The sequence below is a fragment of the Lutjanus erythropterus genome, chromosome 3 (genome assembly GCF_056507025.1).
Source record: "Lutjanus erythropterus isolate fLutEry1 chromosome 3, fLutEry1.hap2, whole genome shotgun sequence".
Classification (NCBI taxonomy): Eukaryota; Metazoa; Chordata; class Actinopteri; order Lutjaniformes; family Lutjanidae; genus Lutjanus; species Lutjanus erythropterus.
In genome coordinates this window covers 44,331,984-44,351,940 of record NC_139319.1, presented here as the reverse complement: position 1 = coordinate 44,351,940, position 19,957 = coordinate 44,331,984, and the positions used below count along the sequence as shown (strand labels likewise).

Here is a 19,957-nt window from a genome sequence, read left to right as displayed (position 1 = left end):
ATAAGTAAGAAAGTGGGTTTTAAGAAGAAGTTTTTTTCTTAAAAGGGGCTGGTGAATGAGGCCCAGACTTCTTGTTTCTTCCCTAAATGTTTTTTTTTTTTTTTTTTTTTGCCTCCTGGCATTTTGGAACATACTGCAAAGGATAATACACTGAACATATAAGCCTCTGTGCGTTCTCATAGCTCATGTGGCATATTTGGAAGGCCGCACCATGGAGTGAGCACGAACATAACAGAGCATATTTCAGGATAGTGTTGGAAAGTCCAACACCCGACCGACCATCACTTAGTCAATGTCGTAACTTCAATAATCACTCACTCAGTACGTCAGGGACAGACTTCTGTGTTTACAAGGCTGGCCGCGCTTTGCTGCAGTCCAGCCAAAAACAAAGGCGTGGAAAACTGAAGAGTACACATAAGAGGATGAACTGATGTATCAAAGAGAAAAACTAACAAAAAGACATTTCTCTGGATTTCCTGATGAAGGGAAAAAGGAAACAGAAAAAATGGAGTGATGTAGCAGAATTAGTATGTGAGCAGTATGTGTTTATTAGGTGTTGCCAAGAAGAATAAAGTCAGTGTTAAGGAGGGAGGAAGAAACATGGACGTCTACAATGATGAGAAGCAGGGATGGAATGACGGAAAAAGAGAGATTAAGAAGGGAGGGGTTAAGTGAAGGACAGGGAGCAAGATAGGAGGAGGAGCGGAGAGACAGATGGAGAGATGAGATGATGGAGAGGGATAGAAGGAGGTATGTAAGGTAATAAAATACTGGCTGCCATTTGTCTCTGTTAGTTTATAAAAGCCAGTTGCACATCTGGTGAACAGACACCAGGGATTGCCATTACACACTCACTCACACACACACACACACACACACACACACACACACACACACACACACACAGTGACAGACAAAGTGAGCACCTCCTCTCTCTGACTCTTCTTCTCGTTCTTGAATTATTTCCTCTCCACCTTTCCAATTATCACACTGCTCTCATCAGGCCTACTAACCCAGTTCAGGGTTGATGCTCTATCTGTAGGGTGAAACTGCTACTTCTACGCCATTTTATCAATTCCAACATTCCAGTATTATCCATAGAAATATAAATCCATAGAGTTGTATTTCTGTGTCTTGTTGAAGCTGCTGTTTCAGAGCATTCCCTTTCTCTATAATTTCTATTTAAAAGAGTGTACCAGTGTCTTTTGAACACTGCAGCTCATTTACCACACATGAAAGGCCCAATCCCGACTGGTGCTCGGCAGCCTTTTCACTCCACTGCCACATCAAGGCTGATTTCTGCACTCCTTTGTAGTTTGTAACCTATATACTGTACGTGAACACCCAGTACAGTTCCACTACACATACATGTGCAGCTTTGAGCAGCAGCAGACGAACCACTTCATCTTTTAGATTCATGCTTTTCATTTTTTTCAGATTGTTAATTGCAGAAAAACATTCCTTGAATGAGGTTAACGCCGGGTCTGTTTGTGCTTTGGGTAGGCGCTCACTTGCTTGCTGTAACATAGTTCTAACATAAGGGGCTTTTCCACTGCCACTTTTGGCCGTGCCGAGTCAAACTGTGCCGCGCTGATTTGCATTCCCATTACCACTTTTATTGTGCTGAGCTGTGCCAACTCGCACCCGAGATGGACCTACTCTGGATTGGGGTCAAAGCGGTGCGGTGACATCTCGCCGACCCCGACCCGCTTTTCTCCCCCTCAAACAATCATGTGTTGTGATACTTTGCTCATATATGTGCAGGAGAGCAGAGGGAAAGATGTTTCTAAAAGTGTCTATGACTGTGTGTTCAGCTCTCAGTTCTTTAGGACATAATCTTTACATTTGCCATGAGCCGTGCAGGAGTTGTGCACAGTTTGATGAAAACCAAAACTTTCCTGGTTTTGTTGCTTCATAATAAAACCTTTTGTATAACGCAAAAACACAAGACTTTTATTGTTAAGAATTTATTGGAAGTTCAGTGTTTCTTGGCCGTTTTACAGCCGCTTGACTCAAGCTATGCTTTTCGTCTTCAGTCATGAAACACACCTTCAAGAGAGCAGTAATATTAAGCTACTGTCTAGGTTTTTGTTCTTGACTTACTGTGAGTCAAGTGAGTCTGGGCTTGATAAAGGTTGAACCTAAACCTGAGCAGCATCGACCAAACCGGAATGCAACGCAGATTTTGGTGACTCATTTCTGTGCCACTTAAATGGCTGAGCTGTCACATATTCCCCTCTGGTGCTCCAAAATGTACATTACAGGCATCAGAAGGATCATCTAATGTGCCTTGGCAAGTCAACATTACACTTCGATGGCAGCAAGTAGCCTACTGTTAACTACAACCTTAAACATGGTTAAAATCCTATGCTTAGCGGTCTAAAGCGTGTCTGTATTTCACTTTTTAAAGGGATTGGTTCAAACACTGTTTAGATATTGGTAACATTTCAAAATCATCAATCATTATCATCATTTTAACAATATCAGAAAAACCCTAAATAATACCCAACCCTAAATTTTATTTGACATCAGCTCTCTGCATATCTGCAGAGCGGCACACTCAGTTATGGGGCTTTAAATACTGCAGACCATAACAAGTTAACTTTGTATGTTTCAGACCACATAATAAACCACACATGGGTGAAAATATATCCAGGACTTTTGTACATGTATGTGGATTATAGAGCTGACATTGTAAACTTTCCCTCTTTCTACAGCATGGCATTAAATTATGACATGAAGAGTGGACTCATTTCTGAATACCTCGACTTCCTAATTGCTAATGTCTTGCAGTTCTCTCCCTGTACACTTGTTCTTTCATCCATCAAACAAACATATATGTTCATCTATTTAACCATTTTTATGCACACAAATATACCTCCTTCATTGTCCTTTCCATCAGTACACAGTGTTTCCATGGCTACGTGACACCCGGCCCCTCTCCATCCTGATTGGCAGATGCAGTGCCAGCCGCTGGCTTCCAGAGTGCATCGTCCGTTGTTGTTGCAGAGACCTGGACAACCCTCTGGGCACAGGGGACAAACACACAGTTAGAAAAGTTAGAGCAGAGTGGGTGAGTGGGATGGAGTCATGGCTGGCCATCAGGGTGTGAAATAGGTTTCAACCAATATACATTTTTGAAGGTTGGTGGTAGTAGTTTTGTACTGGAGCTCTGAAAGATGAGAGTAATCAATATTTTTCTACATCAGGCCATTTTCATGCCAGTAATGCAACATATTCAGTGTTTCCCTCTCAGCTCGGAAAAGCCTCTGAAACAGCACTGAGGCCCTCATGGGACAATAAATCTCCAGTGAAAGTCAGAAACAGCCTGAGGTGGGTTGGCAGCCTCTTAAGGGGTTCATTGCAGGTGTTACACACTACTGAGTGAAATCCTCCTACACTACACTGAAGCTATTTCTCAGCTCACACATCTGACAAAATCAAAACAAATGCACATGGTGTGGTCTCGAAATAAACCAAGAAATAATCCACGCTCATCAGCTTGAGGGCCCTGACTGAGGCTTAGATGTAAGAAAGAAAATCAAGGACAGGTGTCTGAGTTAATCAAGTTCCCAAAGAGATCATTTTTTTAAGTAAGTATCTTAAATATCTTAAGTAGGCTTCATCCTTCGTAAATTTTTGTTAAAACAAAACATGGTCTCCAATGCAGCATGTCAGCTGCACTGTGCTGCTGTCCACTAGAACTGTTTAAACAGCGTTCACAACCTAATATACAAACATAGTTACACCTGTATATTAGAGGTATGCTTAAGGATTCCAATTGCTTGTAAGAAACGTGACCTGTTGCATGTCTTGTGACAACTGATTATAGCTGAAGTATATCTGTTCCATCAGAAGCGCGTGGTGGAATCAACACCTAAAAAATGCAGCTGAAACATGTCCAGAGTTGAGTGGCTCTACATACAGTGACAACTTGTGTTCTGTATGATTTTAGCAGTATACGCACAAAATTCTGTGTGCAGTAAAGAGAGCACCTCGGTGTCTGATATTGAAGTATAAGGTACCCTTTAAACTGTATCTGAAAGAAATACTCTTAACACATGATTAATGCTGTGAAACACAAAAACTACTTGGTTAGGTTTAGGATAAGACCATAAAAACTGCATTTACGTCACTGCGCTCCTTACAGCTTTTAATAACGTTCAGGGTTTCACATGAACCCTAATCTTCTGGGTGAAAGTCCGGTGTTTGGTTGAGCCATCTCCTCCATGTGTGGACTTTCTCCCTTTTTATATTATATCAACAGTCTGGTGTGTCACTTGTAGCCACTAACAGGTACTGTCCACATCTGCATGAGGCCAATGGCAGAGGGACCGCATCAAATTGTAGGTGTGTGATGAGTTGGAAGTGAGACCAGGCTGTGTGTTCAGAAAGAATGCAAATTGAACCTGGCGCCAAGACAATGGATGTGGACTCATTTGCCCATGAAAGCAAAAACTGTTTTCATTCAAGCTGCTGTATGACTTTAGTAGTACAAAAATCTTTCAACATGGGGGAAAAATTCACATGAAACCTGGAGCTTTTGTTTCTTCATAAACGTCCAGAGATAAGAGGGAGAGGGTGAGAGCAGAGAGAAATTCCAGAAAGAACTGTTAAGTCTAGTTTAGCCAGGCTGAGCTGAACAAAAACACATCTAAGTACTCCCACAGACATGGTCGGTGCGTTAGTTGCTAGCGAGCTATCAGCTAACATCTGAAGAGTGGGTACACTGGCTGTTTGGAGCGAATTAATAACAGCCAGTGTGCTAAAATGATGCAAAGCGAAAATTCACTTCATTTTCTGTCTGAACACATTTTGAACTGAGAAACATCTGCCTGTAGAATAGATATCATTTTTCATTTAAAAACAGTCTATTCTGGTGCAAAATTTAGAAATTTAAAAATAAATTTAGACCAGTGAAAAGCATCATGTCTGAGCAGTACCTGCTGTCTAGTGGTCACCTGTGAAACTGTACTAGTGTGAGTTCATGCTGGCTATATACATTCTTCATTGACAAGTCTGCGTCGGCCAAACAACTTGTTTTAGCAGTGGCATGTGAGTGTGTGTTTGACTGATTTGGAAATAAACAGACATACATCATCATGACAAATCAGATCTTACCTTTCAGATAAAACCTACATATACTGTACATTACATAATAAACTTCCGGGAGTTTACATGAGAGTTTACTGTTGCGTCATGGCTGTTTCAGAAGCTTTTTTCCAAGAAACACTCAATAGTTTTTTGACATGAAATTTTTTAAATTTAAATACTTTGCATATTAGTACAAAATACTAATTGTCAGCAGCTTCAGTCCAAAAGTACAAAGACTTCAGAGACCCATATTGGTTAAATCCTGATGTGTACAAAGGCATTTGTGCCCTGTGTGATGAACCTTTCTCCAACAAATGGACTGACAGACTGAAAGACAGATCGATAGACAAATAAGACAGATCAATACATTAACCCACGTGTGAGAGACACAGACTGACAGACAGACAGACAGTCAGCCTTCGGTGAAATGCACTGACGTTGTAGTTTCACATGAACCACTAAGATTGCCAACAGCCAAAATGGCTACTGTGTGCTGCATGGCTTCAATCGGAAATTGACCCAAAATAATATTTGTTTTTCATCTGTAAACAAAGAAAGATGTTATTGTTACATAATATGATGATGAAAAAGAGGCATTGAAACAATCAAAATAAAAAATGAAAAAAAAAAAATAATAATAATAAAGAAAAAGAAATCTAATCAAATCTGAGGGGAATTTAACACCCAGCGAGCGCACAAAGACTGCAATGTCTCTTTCAAAGCTTTTTTTTTGCTACAGAAATGTGGATTCCTTTGGTCTTGTTCGTCTTGTCAGTGAAAAAACACAAAATCACAGGTTGAAATCCATGTGAAAACACAACAGGTAGACAGATACACAGCGCACAAAGTATAGGGAGGACAGGGTGCTTTGGACTGCATGCCTCCGAAGGCTATACTTTATGCCTCTGTTTGACATTCCTCTATCACAAAGTAGACAGTGAGACTGGCAATCAGATAGACTGATTAATTAACAGTGAGTATCAGAACCAAGCCAAGCCCAGCTGGAGAGACAGAACGAGGGATGGATGTAGAGATGGAGGAGAGAGGGAAGAAAAACAGAGAGACAGAAGAGTGAAGACAGACAGATGGAAGACAGAGGGAGAGCAGCTGGCTAAATTAACACATATATATATCAGGCTTGTGGATGCAAGACAGGAGTCACACACCTTGGGTTTGTGTCTATTTGTGTGAGTGCGCGTGCATTTCTGTGTTTGTGTGTGTTTGTGTGTGTGTGTGTGTGTGTGTGTGTGTGTGTTTGGTTGCGTTCCTCATTTATCTGTGTTTTGTATGTGAGAATCAGAGACAGGATCTATAATGATGTAATCAGAAAAACAAACGAGACAAAACATTGAAATAACAATAGAAGTGTAAGACAATAAGACAATGCAAAGAAACAGATAAATACACAGAGAGTTCAGAAAGACAGGAGGTGAGACAAAGGAAAGGACAGGAAAAAATCAAATGAAATGGAAGAACTCAGAAGTTCAAGTTAACAGAGTAGAGTGTGAAGTGGTTGTATTTTGGGACAGTGAGGCCTTTATTAAGTCTTTGGCATGAATTACCTTTATATCCTGAGAATAGGAGAGGGCACGAGGGAGAGAGGGAGGAAAATTAGGGAAAAAAAGTAAATCGAAACAAAAGCAGCACTGCCAAGTATACTCTCTGTGATGGACAGATGGACATGGCAGCCAAAGGAAGAGGAGGACGAGAAGAAAGAGCTGGGATCATGGGAGTGCAACAACATAGAGAGAGACACAGCAGTAGAACCTCAACAACAGTTCATTCAAATCTGTCTTCATTTACATCATCACACAGCAGGGAGGAAGAAGGACAAAAGGGAGCAGATACGTAACAAAAGTTTCACAAATCTATTTTTAAAGATTAAGCAGAGAAAGGTTCGAAAACAACAACTTTTCCTCTTATTAAAGACTGTCCTCTAGCACCTTTTCAGTCAATAGAAAAGCATCTGAATGGGAAATTATACAGTGGCAGTCACATAGAAGTTGGACAAAAGTGGGAAATGGTGATACTGATATAGTGTTACTGTAAGTGTGCTGCAAATTAGCATTTTAGAGAAGCTTTTTGAATGGGGGTGTGGAGTTTTACAGACCTTGGCATTAAATGGTCAGGTCACCAAAAATACATGTTTTCCCCCTGGCCTGTGCAGCTTTTTATCCATCTGGAGTTTTTCGCTGTGAGTTGCAGAGTTTTGGAGATATCGGCTACAGAGTTGTCTGCCTTCTCTCCGGTATAATGTGACTAAATGGCACTCGACTTGTGGTGCTCAAAATGCCCAAAAATCAAATTTGAAAAATTCAAAACCAGTGTCTGAAAATCTATGAGCAGTTTCATGTAGGAACTACTTCCTTCAACAAGGTCTGTGGATTATCTTGAGTAACCGGATCATGTTTGGAAAGAGACACTGATTTAAATTTTTTCAAATGTAATTTTTGGTGCTTTGAGCACCACAAGCTAAGTGTCATTTAGTCCCATTATACTGGAGAGAAGGCAGACATCTCTTATGAATAAAAAGCACTACAGGCCAGGAGAAAAATATGTATTTTACTTTTGGGATGAACTTTCCATTTAACTAGCACCTGTGGGACTTTTACATTCTACCACTGAAAACACTTGATTTACTTGATAGGTTGGTCCCACGATGTTTCATACTTGATATGATCGCTGCTGCATTGATTTTGTCCATTCCTTCTTTAAAGCAAATCTTTTGTCAAAAAATGAAAAACTCAATAATTGTTTACTCACCTTCATGCCTACTGAGGATCAGGTTTATTTTCCACAAAAAGTCCACAAAACACTGCTGGAGTTTCACAGGAAAACAGTGTTACAGAATCTCCCAAACAATGGAAGTGAACGGTGATGAGTTTTCAAATGTAAAAAACAACTGGGCAAAAAAAAAAAAAAAGCCTCCATACTGTTTGTCTGGCATAACTGACCTATCCTAAAGCCCCAACACAGTCACAACACATACATCCAGTTCAGACAGTGTGCATGTGCATGTCAATGTAGTTCCAAGCTAAGGACCTACAGCAAAGATTGGGGCTAAAAACATGGTGTAAATAACATTTTTTCCGTCAGCTTCGCATGTTGGGGCTTTATGAGACTCGGATTACACCAGACGAGCAGTATGGAGGTACTTAATATTTTTAGTTTGTTTGGTTTTTTTAACATTTGAAAACCGGTCACCATTCACTTCCATTGTTTGGGAGATTCTGCAACACTGTTTTCCTGTGTTTTATGGACTAAAAAACTAAACCTGACCTTCATTCTGCATCATGGTGAGTAGATAATGACTGAAATTTCATTTTTGGGTGGACTATCCATTTAATTTGTCACTCACAAGCCTCCATCCCTATAGTAAGACAGTCCTATATCACTGGTTTACACCTTTTAATGCTGGAGACAGAATTTGTTTGGGATATGTCTGATGTCTGTTGACATATTGCTCAGTTCATCACCCACTTTCCCTGAACTGTGTTTCTTTGCCCCAACAGCCAACAGGGATGTTCATGAGGCTTAGAAAAGCCCTTTGGAAACCTATAAGTCATACACTACATCTAAATTTTAAGCATTTACGGGCAGGATGCAATTACATGTAATAAGAAGACTCAAACAAGTAGCTTTTTTTAAATGATTACAGCTACAAATAACCTTTCACAACTAATACGACTGCAACTGTATTCAGTAAATGATGTAAAGAGAAAACCATGTTTTTCTTTCCATTGCCCAACACCGCATTGCCTCCCAGCACTCCTTATCCTTATCTAGAATGTTCCCATGCTTCATAGAAGGAGGCTTAAAATCAGCTAAAATGATTGAATACTGTCACAGTGCGTTGGGCATTTACTTTGCAATTGTGCAAATACTTGCAATAACACAAATGTCCTGTCTAAAATAATGTATGACTGACATCTTTAGCACAAAAGCCAACTGTGCGAGTCAGATTACGGTTTATTTAAACCCACTGACACACATGTAGGCGTAGGACTGTGCATAAAGACATAACAGGGACAGCTTAGAGGAAAACTAAGCCGAAAGCGGAGCCAGGATTTCATGGTCTACATCAGGAACTTTCACTATTATATTTGGCTGTGTTTGTTCAGAGCTTGTCTGCTAAAGGTAAAAATGTGCCTTGACTATCAGACTCTCCCAAGCCACTAAGAATGTCAAATATTATAATGTCAAACATATGGTATGTACAGTGGAATAAGCACAATAATAAGAGTTACATTTGTTTTTGGTGGACTATTATTCTTTTCGATATGTTTTTTGCACCAGCTGTTTTATGTTTAATGTCTCTACTTTGTGATCCAGCTTCAACATACTTTACAGTACGACAACCAGGGGAAACTGGTCCACTGTACTGCTAGTGGATGTACAGAAACCTTCAAATAATAAGTAATCAATGTCCAACCAATTCACAACGAAAGGATAAAAAGCTAGAATTCTGATGGTGGAGATAAACAAAACTCAATACCTGTACAGACTCCTTCCAACTTAAACTTTTTGGTCTATTTTTTTTTCTAACTTTTGATGGAAAAGAACAACTTACTGATCATATAATGGGGGTGGGGGGGTTCAAGAAAGAAGAGAGGCTTAAGAGACTTAAAAGTGCAATATGTAAGAAGTGGCCACCTGTTAAATTCATACTCCAACTAAATAGTGGGCAACATATCACTGCTAACTGCTGCTAACTATAGCTACTAGAAGCTAGCTAGCAGCAGTTAGCTGTGCAGCTCAGCAGCTCATGGAGTGGAGCACCGGGGAAGTGCTGCCACTTATGCCACAAACACAGGAACTAAGGCATGTTCAAGTGGAGACAGAAGGGGTGTTAAGGTGGAGAGGAGCAAGAGTTTGGGGGCGCCCACCACCAGAGAGAGGCCTGAGGAGGGGGATTATGGTGTGGCCAGACTAGATGCTACAGTATGGTACAAAGTGGTACTACAAGACAGGACGGACCAGGACTAGCAGGCAGTTATGCTAACTGAAGATATATCTCTGCAAGACAATACATAGATGTCTTTGACATAACTTCAAAACGGACAATTTCAGTTAATTTTTGAAAGTTTTAAACTGAAATTCTTACATATTGTACCTTTAAGTAGATATTTGAGTCGATGACAAAGACACAGCATTCAAAAACTGAATATGTAAAGATACTTCCGAGGAACCAATGAACAACATACAGAGAAAAAAAAAAATTACTCATTCAATAATATTTATGTTTTATCTGAAAAGATCCACGTGTGCAGCCTGATAGGCAAAGGAAAATAAAGCCATTGTACATTCGGCTAAGGTCAAACTTAAAACTCTGAAACATTCAAAGTAACAGTAATGGCATTTGTTATCAGAGCTGGAAAAATGATAGAGGGGATGAGATGAAGAAACGTAACATACTCCAGATATTCAAAATAAAAACAAAGTCTGAGTAAACAAATAAATAAAAACCTATCGCTTAAGCAGCCACAGCACCACAGTACATGAAGAGAAAAGCAAAGGATGAAGGGAGGAAGAGAAAAAGCGAGTGATGAGGGGAAGAAGAGAAAGAGTACAGTACCTTTTACTCTAATGTCCGGATTGTGGGCTTTAAAAAGGAAGGGGGGAAGAAAGAAAGAAAAAAGATAGATAGGAAGAGAGAATTTAGTCCAGAAAAAAACAGCAGAATAGTAATAAAAAGCCCTCCAGTATCAGCATCAGTGAGAGCAGCTGATCACAGAAGTCGACTGTGATTCAACGGACGAGTGAATGAAGAAAGCAGAGAGATGTAGAAATTAAATTAGACAGGTGGAGGTTCAGTCAGTCAGAGAAAGGAAAGAAAGACAGAGTATCTGTATCATTCATCATCATCTTCATCTGAGACATGTCATTAACACCAGCAGGTCCAGTCAGTTTTCAGGGTCAGACATCAGGTTGCCTACAGTTCACATGTAGTAAATGCATTTTCTTGTTAAACACCGGATTGTACAGCCTTAAGGAAAAAATCACAGGCCATTATGTAAGCTGAGCTATTTCCATGCTGAAATATAAAAATAGCCAATTAATGAATATGGAAACAATTCCACAGTGAGGTCACAGTTTCCAGCAGACTCTAAGAGGAGATGTAAATGTGATGGTTGGAGATGGAGGACAGAACAGAGCGAGCCCGTATGAATCCTCTCCCAGCCATACAATCCGTCTAAACAAACAAGCTGTTTGTTGGCTAAGCGCTCTAAATGGATTTCTCCTCATCTCACTGTTGTTATGCTCTCAGCGTCCTTCTCCATGTGTGTCGGTGTGTGTGCGCGCGCGTGTGTGAGTGTGCCTAACTGACAATAACTGAAGCCAATTTGCAGCTCTTTCCCAGCAATACTGTAGCTGTCTGTCTGTTTGACAACAAATAGCTTTTTAAGTGAGGGGTTTGGTGTTGAGCTGAAGCTGCCACAAAGGCCCTGCTACTCATCTGTTTCACTGTTTGACTATGACAACACAACAGGATGAGGGTGCTCAACTCGCCATGGATACTCACTCAGAAACACAATCCCATTGTAAGTACTGGAGATACCAAGCAAATAAGAAAAGGTAGTGTTCCTTCCATCAGCAAGAGCACATCTTTACTGGTTTGGTCTGTATTTTATTTTTTTAAATGTCAATGCATCTAAAAAGTAGGGATCAACAATTAATCTTATCAAAATCATAATATGGTATACTGCAATTTTCATATTGCAGGAGGTGCAGTATTTGATAAAACTTAATTTTTGTTTGTCAAATTATTGTGGTGCTGCATAGATGACACATTAGATTCTACAGTCTTTGTAGGGGCTGCTTCTAATGATAATTTTCATTATAGATTAATCTATCAATCATTTTTATGATTAATCAATTAGTTGTTAGGACCATAAAATGTCAATCAGTGTTTCCCAAAGCCCGAGATGACGTCCTCAAATGTCTTGTTCTGTCCACAACTGAAGTGTATTTAGTTTACTGTCAGACAGGAGTAAGGACACTGGCAAATATGTACATTTGAGGAGCTTTAATTTTCTTAAAAAAAAAGTTCCAAACTGATTAATCAATTATCAAAAAAGCTGTCAAGTAATTTGATAGTTGACAAACTAATCGATTAATCAACAAATCATTACAGTTCTACGTTGTCTGATACAGATCGCTGCAAAAATCAGACCTTTAATATGCTTTTCAATTAAAATGAAGATGATGATGTAAAGATTATTATTCCCTCTAATCCTGCAAATCATATCTTGGTTGTAGTATCAGTAAAAACGATCCCAATTAGATATTTTTTCAAAATTGTTCAGTCCTAATATAAAGCCACAACATTAAAACCAGCAGCATTATTAGACCTAATGCCCCTCGTGCCGCCAAAACAGCTCTGACCCGTCGAGACACACAGACCTCTGAAGGTGTCCTGTGGTGTCTGGCACCAAGATGCGATCAGCAGATCCTTTAAGTCCTGTAAGATGTGAGGTCGGGTGTCCATGGACCCCACAGATGTTTGACTGGACTGAGATCTGTGAGTGATACTTTTCTACATTTAGGTGACAGTGCTATAATGTCTCATTGTTGTCTCCACAAGAAAACATTGACATCTGAGTTGTCAGACTGTCACAGCAGTAGCTGGCTGAGTGGAAAAGTAGTTTGCAAAGGTGGAGGTGTTGCATTTCTGTGAAAAACAATCAGGGTTTTCCTGAAGAGAAGGATTTTGGCCCAAGCTGGTAGGTTTCAAATGAAGCTTTCATGACAGGTTCCTGATGGAACCAGTAAAGACTCCTTGAGGAATTACGTCAAAGAACCTGTATTGGTCGTCTAAAGCACCCAGTTGAATGGGTTTTTCAGAGAGCCCCTAGAATAGTGGTTTTCAAAGTCTGAGACTGTGGGCCTCCCCTCAGAAAAAGCTTGGTAAAAGATGCCCTGTTTAGTTTACTTGCTTATTTTACTCCAATCCTGGGAAAATGATTATGTTATTGGACCTCACAGACACTGAACAACTGAGCCAAAATAACTGAATATTGCTGTTACATAACTTCAGACTACACCAAAAAAATCTGTCCAAAGGCGTTTATTCATTAAATGTGGGAAAAACTACTGTGTCTCTGAACTCTCTGAAATCAAATCACACACATTTAGACTATTCCACTGGATGTCCTCTTGATGACATTTTTCAATTCTGTCCGTTGAGCCTCCCTTGAAACTCCCCCAGGTAGGCCTGTCTCCCACTTTGAAACCTGTACTAAAATATCCTGGATACGAGCTGCGCTTTCAAGCTCCCGCCCACACAGCAGTCTGACTCAATCAGAGCATAGATGAGCTGTCAATCATGGCATGAAACATCATTTTTATATCATCAAATGACTAAAACCAAACTGATCAGACAAATGAACACCTGAACAAACGTGAAATCAGTGTGATAAAACTACGTAAAATGACAGAAACCATCTGTTGGAAAACTTTATTTGATGTGTACTTTGACGATTTAGTTTGGCACATGCCCCACCTATTAAAGGGATAGTTCACCCAAAAATGAAAAATTCAGTCATTATCTCCTCAACCTGATGCTGATTGAAGGTAGAGTGGTGTGGAGGTATGAAGGCATTTCATGTTTTTTCTTTGGTTATTTTTTTTTCTGATTGAAAACTGGTCACCATTCACGTCCACTGTTTGGGAGATTCTGCAACACTGATGTCCAGTGAAACTCCAGCAGTGTTTTGTCACCTAAAAAACTAAACCTTCAATCAGCATGAGGGTGATTAGATGATGACTGAATTTCCATTTTAGGGTGAATTATTCCTTTAATATAGAGGCAGCAGAATTTATGAACTGTACTGGAGCCAGCCACCAGGGGGCGACTGAGATTCTATGGCTTCACCTTTAGGGAGATCTGATGTTGTCCATTTCTATATACATTTATATAGTCAACGACCCCCCCCCCCCCCCGACAGGTACCATGCTAACGAGATTTAAAAAAAGTTATTCACTTCACCTTTCAGTAGTTTTGATGTTGTGGCTAATCGGTGTACAAAAAATATATATATCAGCTAGAAAGCCAGATGTTTCCCTCAGGAGTTTGTTAAAAACAAAACAGAGCTCAGATGAGAGTGAATCAACGAGTCGGAAAAAACACACAACTCAATATGAATGTTAATGTTGCTACAGATTTTCTGGGATAAGTTGATTTCTATTTGATAAATATTATAAACACAAACCACCTGATAAGGTGAAGCTTTTGCAGCGAACCCAGGGTAATGAAAAGAAGCGGACAGTATTTCACAGTGAGATGTGAGTTAACCTTGACTGATGCTAAAGGACACTTCTGCATTATACAGCCTGGATTTAATTTTCACTATAGGTGGCACCACTGTAGCTGCAGTTTTATTGAGTGACAACAAACACAAACATGAACATCTATATAATTAGCAGCTATATTTTCCTCTAATCTTACCCTGGCGGCAGCTAAGATGAAAAGCGATTATCATGGGCTCTATCAAGGGTTCGCCTACCCATCAACACTTGAGTTTTTTCCAGGTTTCTTGAGGGTTGTGTAGTGATGTGTTACTGGTTTACAGAAACTAATGTAATTTCTAAACCTCGAAGGAAGGAAGTCATTAAGTAAAGCCAGATTAGAGTGTGACTGTATCATTTTTTCAGTACAACCTGGACAGTCAATGGTTAGAAAAGGCTTTCACCTCACTGTCTTTGCACACAGCATATGATTTTTCAAACATGATGCTGATTTCACTACATTTGGGAAGTATGAATTTCATGCATAATGCACATGTTTGTGCATACTGAGTAACACATTTTCTGTAGTGGCGTGTGTGTGTGTGTGTTTATGATCCACTCACCAATATTGCAGTGCTCTCCTGTCCATCCCTGGTCACACTCACACTTCCCCTCCTTACACACTCCGTTCTTGCTGCACAGCGGGTGGCAGGCCTTCTGGTCGCACACAGTTCCTGTCCAGCCCTCCTCGCACCGACACACACCGCCATAACAGACGCCATGGCTGCCACAGTCCACTTCACACACCTCTGTTGGTGAAAAAATGAAAGGAAAAAAAAGTATTAATATACATGCACACACAGAAACAACGTGGTAACGCCATATCTTTGCTGCCATTATTGTGTTTATGAAACATCGATACTGTAATTATGCCACTGTGGTTTTAAGCACTTGAAACCAGTATAAACAGGACAAACAATACTATGAATATGCATAATATGAAATGCATCATAATGTCGCCAGGATTTATCTACACTGTCACATCACATAAAGTGCACAACAAGCATCAAAGCAGCTCTCTTCTCTTCTACTTATCCAATCACTGATGGGCCAGTAAAAAAAGTGAACGTACGTGTCCCTTTGGTGCTAAATCAAACATGTTTTTCATGTTGCTAAGAAAATGTGGGAGCAGAAATGGAGGCAGACAGTTGCACAGAGAGCGTCAGGCATAGTTTAGACATGTTTTAGTTTTAAAAAGCCTGATGTCAAGCAGAATACAAATATATAGAACTATTAAAGAAAGACTACAACTTCTTTTATCACCTCACAATGTCTGCAAGTATGAGGAACGTTTGAGAACAAACTCCACCTCCAACACAGGTGGTTCTTGTGGTGGTTACGAGATAAAGAAAAAGATTATTCATCCCTAGAGAGGACATTTTTTGTTACAGCAGCACATGGATAGCAGTAAGTACAGAGAGATTTTGTTTTAAAATATATTTTTTATGAAAATGTTGGCCCTTTAACGTTGTGATTTTCTGTCAGCTCCATCAGATTTTTACAGAAACATGATTTAATCAGGAGTGAAAAGGTTTAGCTGCACCCAAAGGACCCCTGTCTCACTTCTTGGGAATACTGCTCAGGCACGGGTAAACTTTATATATTTTGACAAATTCATGAAATAATATTGCTATCAGATGTGATCAACCATAACATGTCATCTCTGTAGCCCTTCTAAATCAAAGCTAAATAAGAATTACAGTTTACAAATGTGCATTTTAATTAGCATTCTCATTTGCATCAGCATTTGATTAGGACTCTCAGCTATTTTAGAAAATAAAATAGCTACTTATTTTCGACTAAACAGTAAAGTGAAAAAGTTTTGTTAGCAACACATCTGTGCTGGTAACTCTCAGGTCTCTTTAATAACTGAAATTAGTATTTAAAGAAAAAACAAAAAAAAACAAAAACATTTAATTTAAAAAAACAAAGTCAGTGCCACCTTGGGCCACCCAGTCAGAACAGTCTGGACACACCCCTGCACATGATGTCAACTCCATCAGCTGGCTGTCAGTCCATCACAGAGAATTTTTTTTTCTGTTATGTTATTAAAATATATTTTCATAAGGATTTATAAAATGAGTTTACATAACCAAAGAATTTCATGGTCCATCTAATGTGCGTTGATTTTGCGTGTCAGACAGAGAATGTCAAAAATGTTGTTTAATAAGAATTTATTCATTACAAGGTTGGCTCATTACAATAACTAACAGCAAAAAGTTGTATCTTTTAAAATACATTTTCCCGGTGGCGTGGTGGCTTAGCATTTGCTCCATGTACTCCATGACTCCTCCACAGCAACTTCTCTCTGCATCCCTTTGCTGCATGTCATCCCCGCGTCCCCCTTTGCTGTCCTCACTTCAGCTGTATACATATATAGACTGTATATATCTATATCTACATATATTTCTTCTAAACTGTACAAGAGCATTTGGAGACAATTAATGAAATGAACAATATGCACTACACTGAGGAGCTCTGAAGCAGTGCAGCAGAGCAGTCCCGGCTCAGATAGAACTGATTGTCTTCTAAACTATAATGACCTGTCCAGACAACTTGATGAGAAGTAAATTAAGAAATCAATTAAGAAGCTTTTCCACAGGCCAGTCCCTAATTCACCTGAGTGTGTGTGTGTGTGTGTGTGTGTGTGTGTGTGTGTGTGTGTGTGTGTGTGTGTGTGTGTGTGTGTGTGTGTGTGTTTGTGTGTGTGTGTGTGTGTGTGTCCTGGACTGAACTGTGTGACTCTGCACAGCTGCTTCACTGTCTCTGTACAACAAGCAACGTGTGGGAAAGAAAAAGCCTCATACAGAAGAATTACAAGTCAATGTGTTTACTTAGGTGTGCGTGTGTGAGTGTGTGTGTCTTAACCAAGTCATTTACCTCACAAAATGTTGCACTAAATGATATATATGAAGGACCGAGGAGCCTCAGGGTCTGTCTGTCTGTGTGTGTTTGAATCTTTTTGACGGATCGAAAGAAAAGGTCAAGAACAAGCCAGAGCAGTGTGTGTATGTCATTTATTTCATTTGTGTATCTCTGTGTGTGTGTTTTTGTTAACAGAGACTGTATTTAATTGGAAGTGTGTTTGATGGTTTTGACAAGACAATACTCAGTGTAACAGCCCAAGGCAACACAAATAGAAGTGAGACCACACACTCAAACACACTCTTTCCTCTTGTCTTTGTTTTTATGTCACGCCATCTGTCACTGATCTGCATTCCTCCTCCACTTTTTCTATCTCACCTCTTTTTCTGCATCAGTGCTGTCACTTGTCTTGCCGTCTCTTTATCTCCCTCCCTCTCTACAGCAGACTGCCCTCCCCAGATATAAGACGGCATTGGTCACGTTCCATTTTGCTGACAAGCGACCTCTTCTGGCCGTGTAAATTATGACTCATGTCTGTCAGAGGCCAGTACAGAAATAACGTGGCATTGTTACAGTACAGCACAGCAAAACCATTTAGGGAGGATGTCGGGTTGGATGAGTGGTCAACAAAGCCTGTGACTGTGACACCAGAGACCGCTGTTTGTTTCCCATTTCCTACTGACAGTCAATTTTGGTTTCCTGAATTCATGACCACAATCCATGCCTGCCCTTAAACAAGTCGTTTTGGTGCCTAAACCTAACCAGACCTTATGTATAGCAGTGGCAGATCAAAAAACAACCAGAAGAATTTTGTGTCATATCCATTTTGGAAGTGACAGTGAAAAGATGTTGTGCTGCTGACAGCTGCATCAGATCAGAAAAAAATAAAACAGGCTATTAGCCAAGTCATTGGCAGAATAATCTATTCTGTCACTTAGTTTAGCAAAATGCAAAGCAACCCTCTGCTTTGCTTAATGCTGTTTGAAGGAACCAATTTAATTTTTTATCAATTTAGGAAGTGTAATATTCCTGAACTCAAGAGAAGTCACGGTTGAGACGGGGGTTTGTGTCCCACATGTCATCAGATGTAGGCACGTTGGTTAAGTTTTGGGAAAAAAGCGTGGTTTGGGTTAAATATTAGAGAAGTAAGGATTTTCTCTCTCATGCGTCAAGTCAGAATTGTTCTTTAAAATAATTAACCAAGACAACAATCTTTTCCCAACCTTATAAAGGGATTGTTTGGTTTGCTTCAAGTGGGGTCGTATGAGGTACTCATCCATAGTCAGTATATTATATTATTGACAGGAGATCCAGTGACATGCAAGTCAAACAATAATGACTATCTATCTAACTAACTATCTAACTATCTAACTGATTGAGACAGCAGTGGGGCAGCAGCAAGGTAAAATGACTGACTTCACCAAAGGAGAGAGTGATATTTGGCCTATATAACACTGTTTTTCTGTCAGACAGACAGGAAAAATGATAAAGTATTCTAAAAATAGCATACACATATATGAATATATATATTTTAGGTGTCTAAAGTATGTCTTCCTGCTGACTCTGTCCACAGCAGTACACTGCTTAGCTTCCTACACTGGTACTCCTGCCGCTTCACCAAACTGGAGGTGTGTTGACCGCCATCTATTGTAGGAAATAAACCAACTGTTGATAAGTGCCTCATACAACTTTAACCAAGTGCTTTGAGAGTCCTAAATATAATCATCAATCATTGCTTTAGCTACCAGAAGCAGATATAAGGTTGACAGTGAATGTTTTGTAATTTAACATGATTGTTTCTTGTTATGAATGTTGTTTATAGGTGGCAGGGTTGTGCTTTGGTACCATGGCAGAACACTTTATGAGAAACTCAAAAAAGTTCCTGAGAGAGATCAAATCAAAACAGTGGTTACATCATGTTTTCTGCTATTTTCACGTCCTGAAAAAGAGTAATTTATCTACTTAACACATAGCTTAAAGATGTATCTGTGCTCCTTCTTCATTTTGTCCAGAGTACTGCACTCCATCCGCTGTCAGAGACGACTCTCCTGTTTGTAACTCCTACAAACCACAGCTGCAGGCTGTCTAACACACTGCAAGTCATCTTGAGACCATAATACTTCTATTTTAGCTTCTGTTCATAGGCCGGCGGTTAGTGTGAGAATTGATTTGGAGATGTTACTGATTTTACTGAAGTCTTAATGTGGATTAGCCCGTGGCTGTGTCACTGACCTTGTACCTCCTCACAAGATGAAGTGTGAGATCCTCAGGCAAGGTTCCTCTTGCTCTTTAAAACTCCTGGCTAACTTCTAAAGGTGAACATGTTTTTGCCATCAGTGTAGCCAGGCAGTATAAGAGCACACTGCCTGTGAAACTAAATCCAGCAAAGCATTATAATCCTTTAAATCACTCTTTACAATTATGTTTACAGGTTCAGCTTTTGTATAATTGACTGTCTTATTCACCTTATGTCTTATTAGTTGTTTTACAAGCTATGTATCACATCTTTTATGCCTGTTCCTAGGGGCTCACCACTCTAACGCTGTTATCTTAATTATGTTCTGCTCTGTAATTGCTTTTTTGTTTTCATTTTATGTTGATTCTGCACTTCTTTATCCTCTCTTAATGGTTCTGTAAAGCACTTTATTCACTCTGTAAAGCTTGCTGTGATGCTTCTTTTACAAACGCCATAAAAATGAAGCGCGATATT

General features: G+C 39.7%; 1 protein-coding gene across 2 annotated transcripts in view; it reads right to left on the bottom strand.

The window, feature by feature from the left end:
- Positions 1-19,957, bottom strand: part of tenm3 (teneurin transmembrane protein 3) — a 417,647-nt gene that overhangs the window by 92,898 nt on the left and 304,792 nt on the right. For both annotated transcript variants that reach the window (XM_084747609.1, XM_084747617.1), the window contains 3 exons: positions 14,946-15,131; positions 10,670-10,696; positions 2,879-3,025 (listed from right to left, as the gene is read on the bottom strand). In XM_084747609.1, coding sequence (XP_084603735.1) covers positions 2,879-3,025; positions 10,670-10,696; positions 14,946-15,131 — 360 coding nt within the window. The remainder of the gene's footprint in view (positions 1-2,878; positions 3,026-10,669; positions 10,697-14,945; positions 15,132-19,957) is intronic.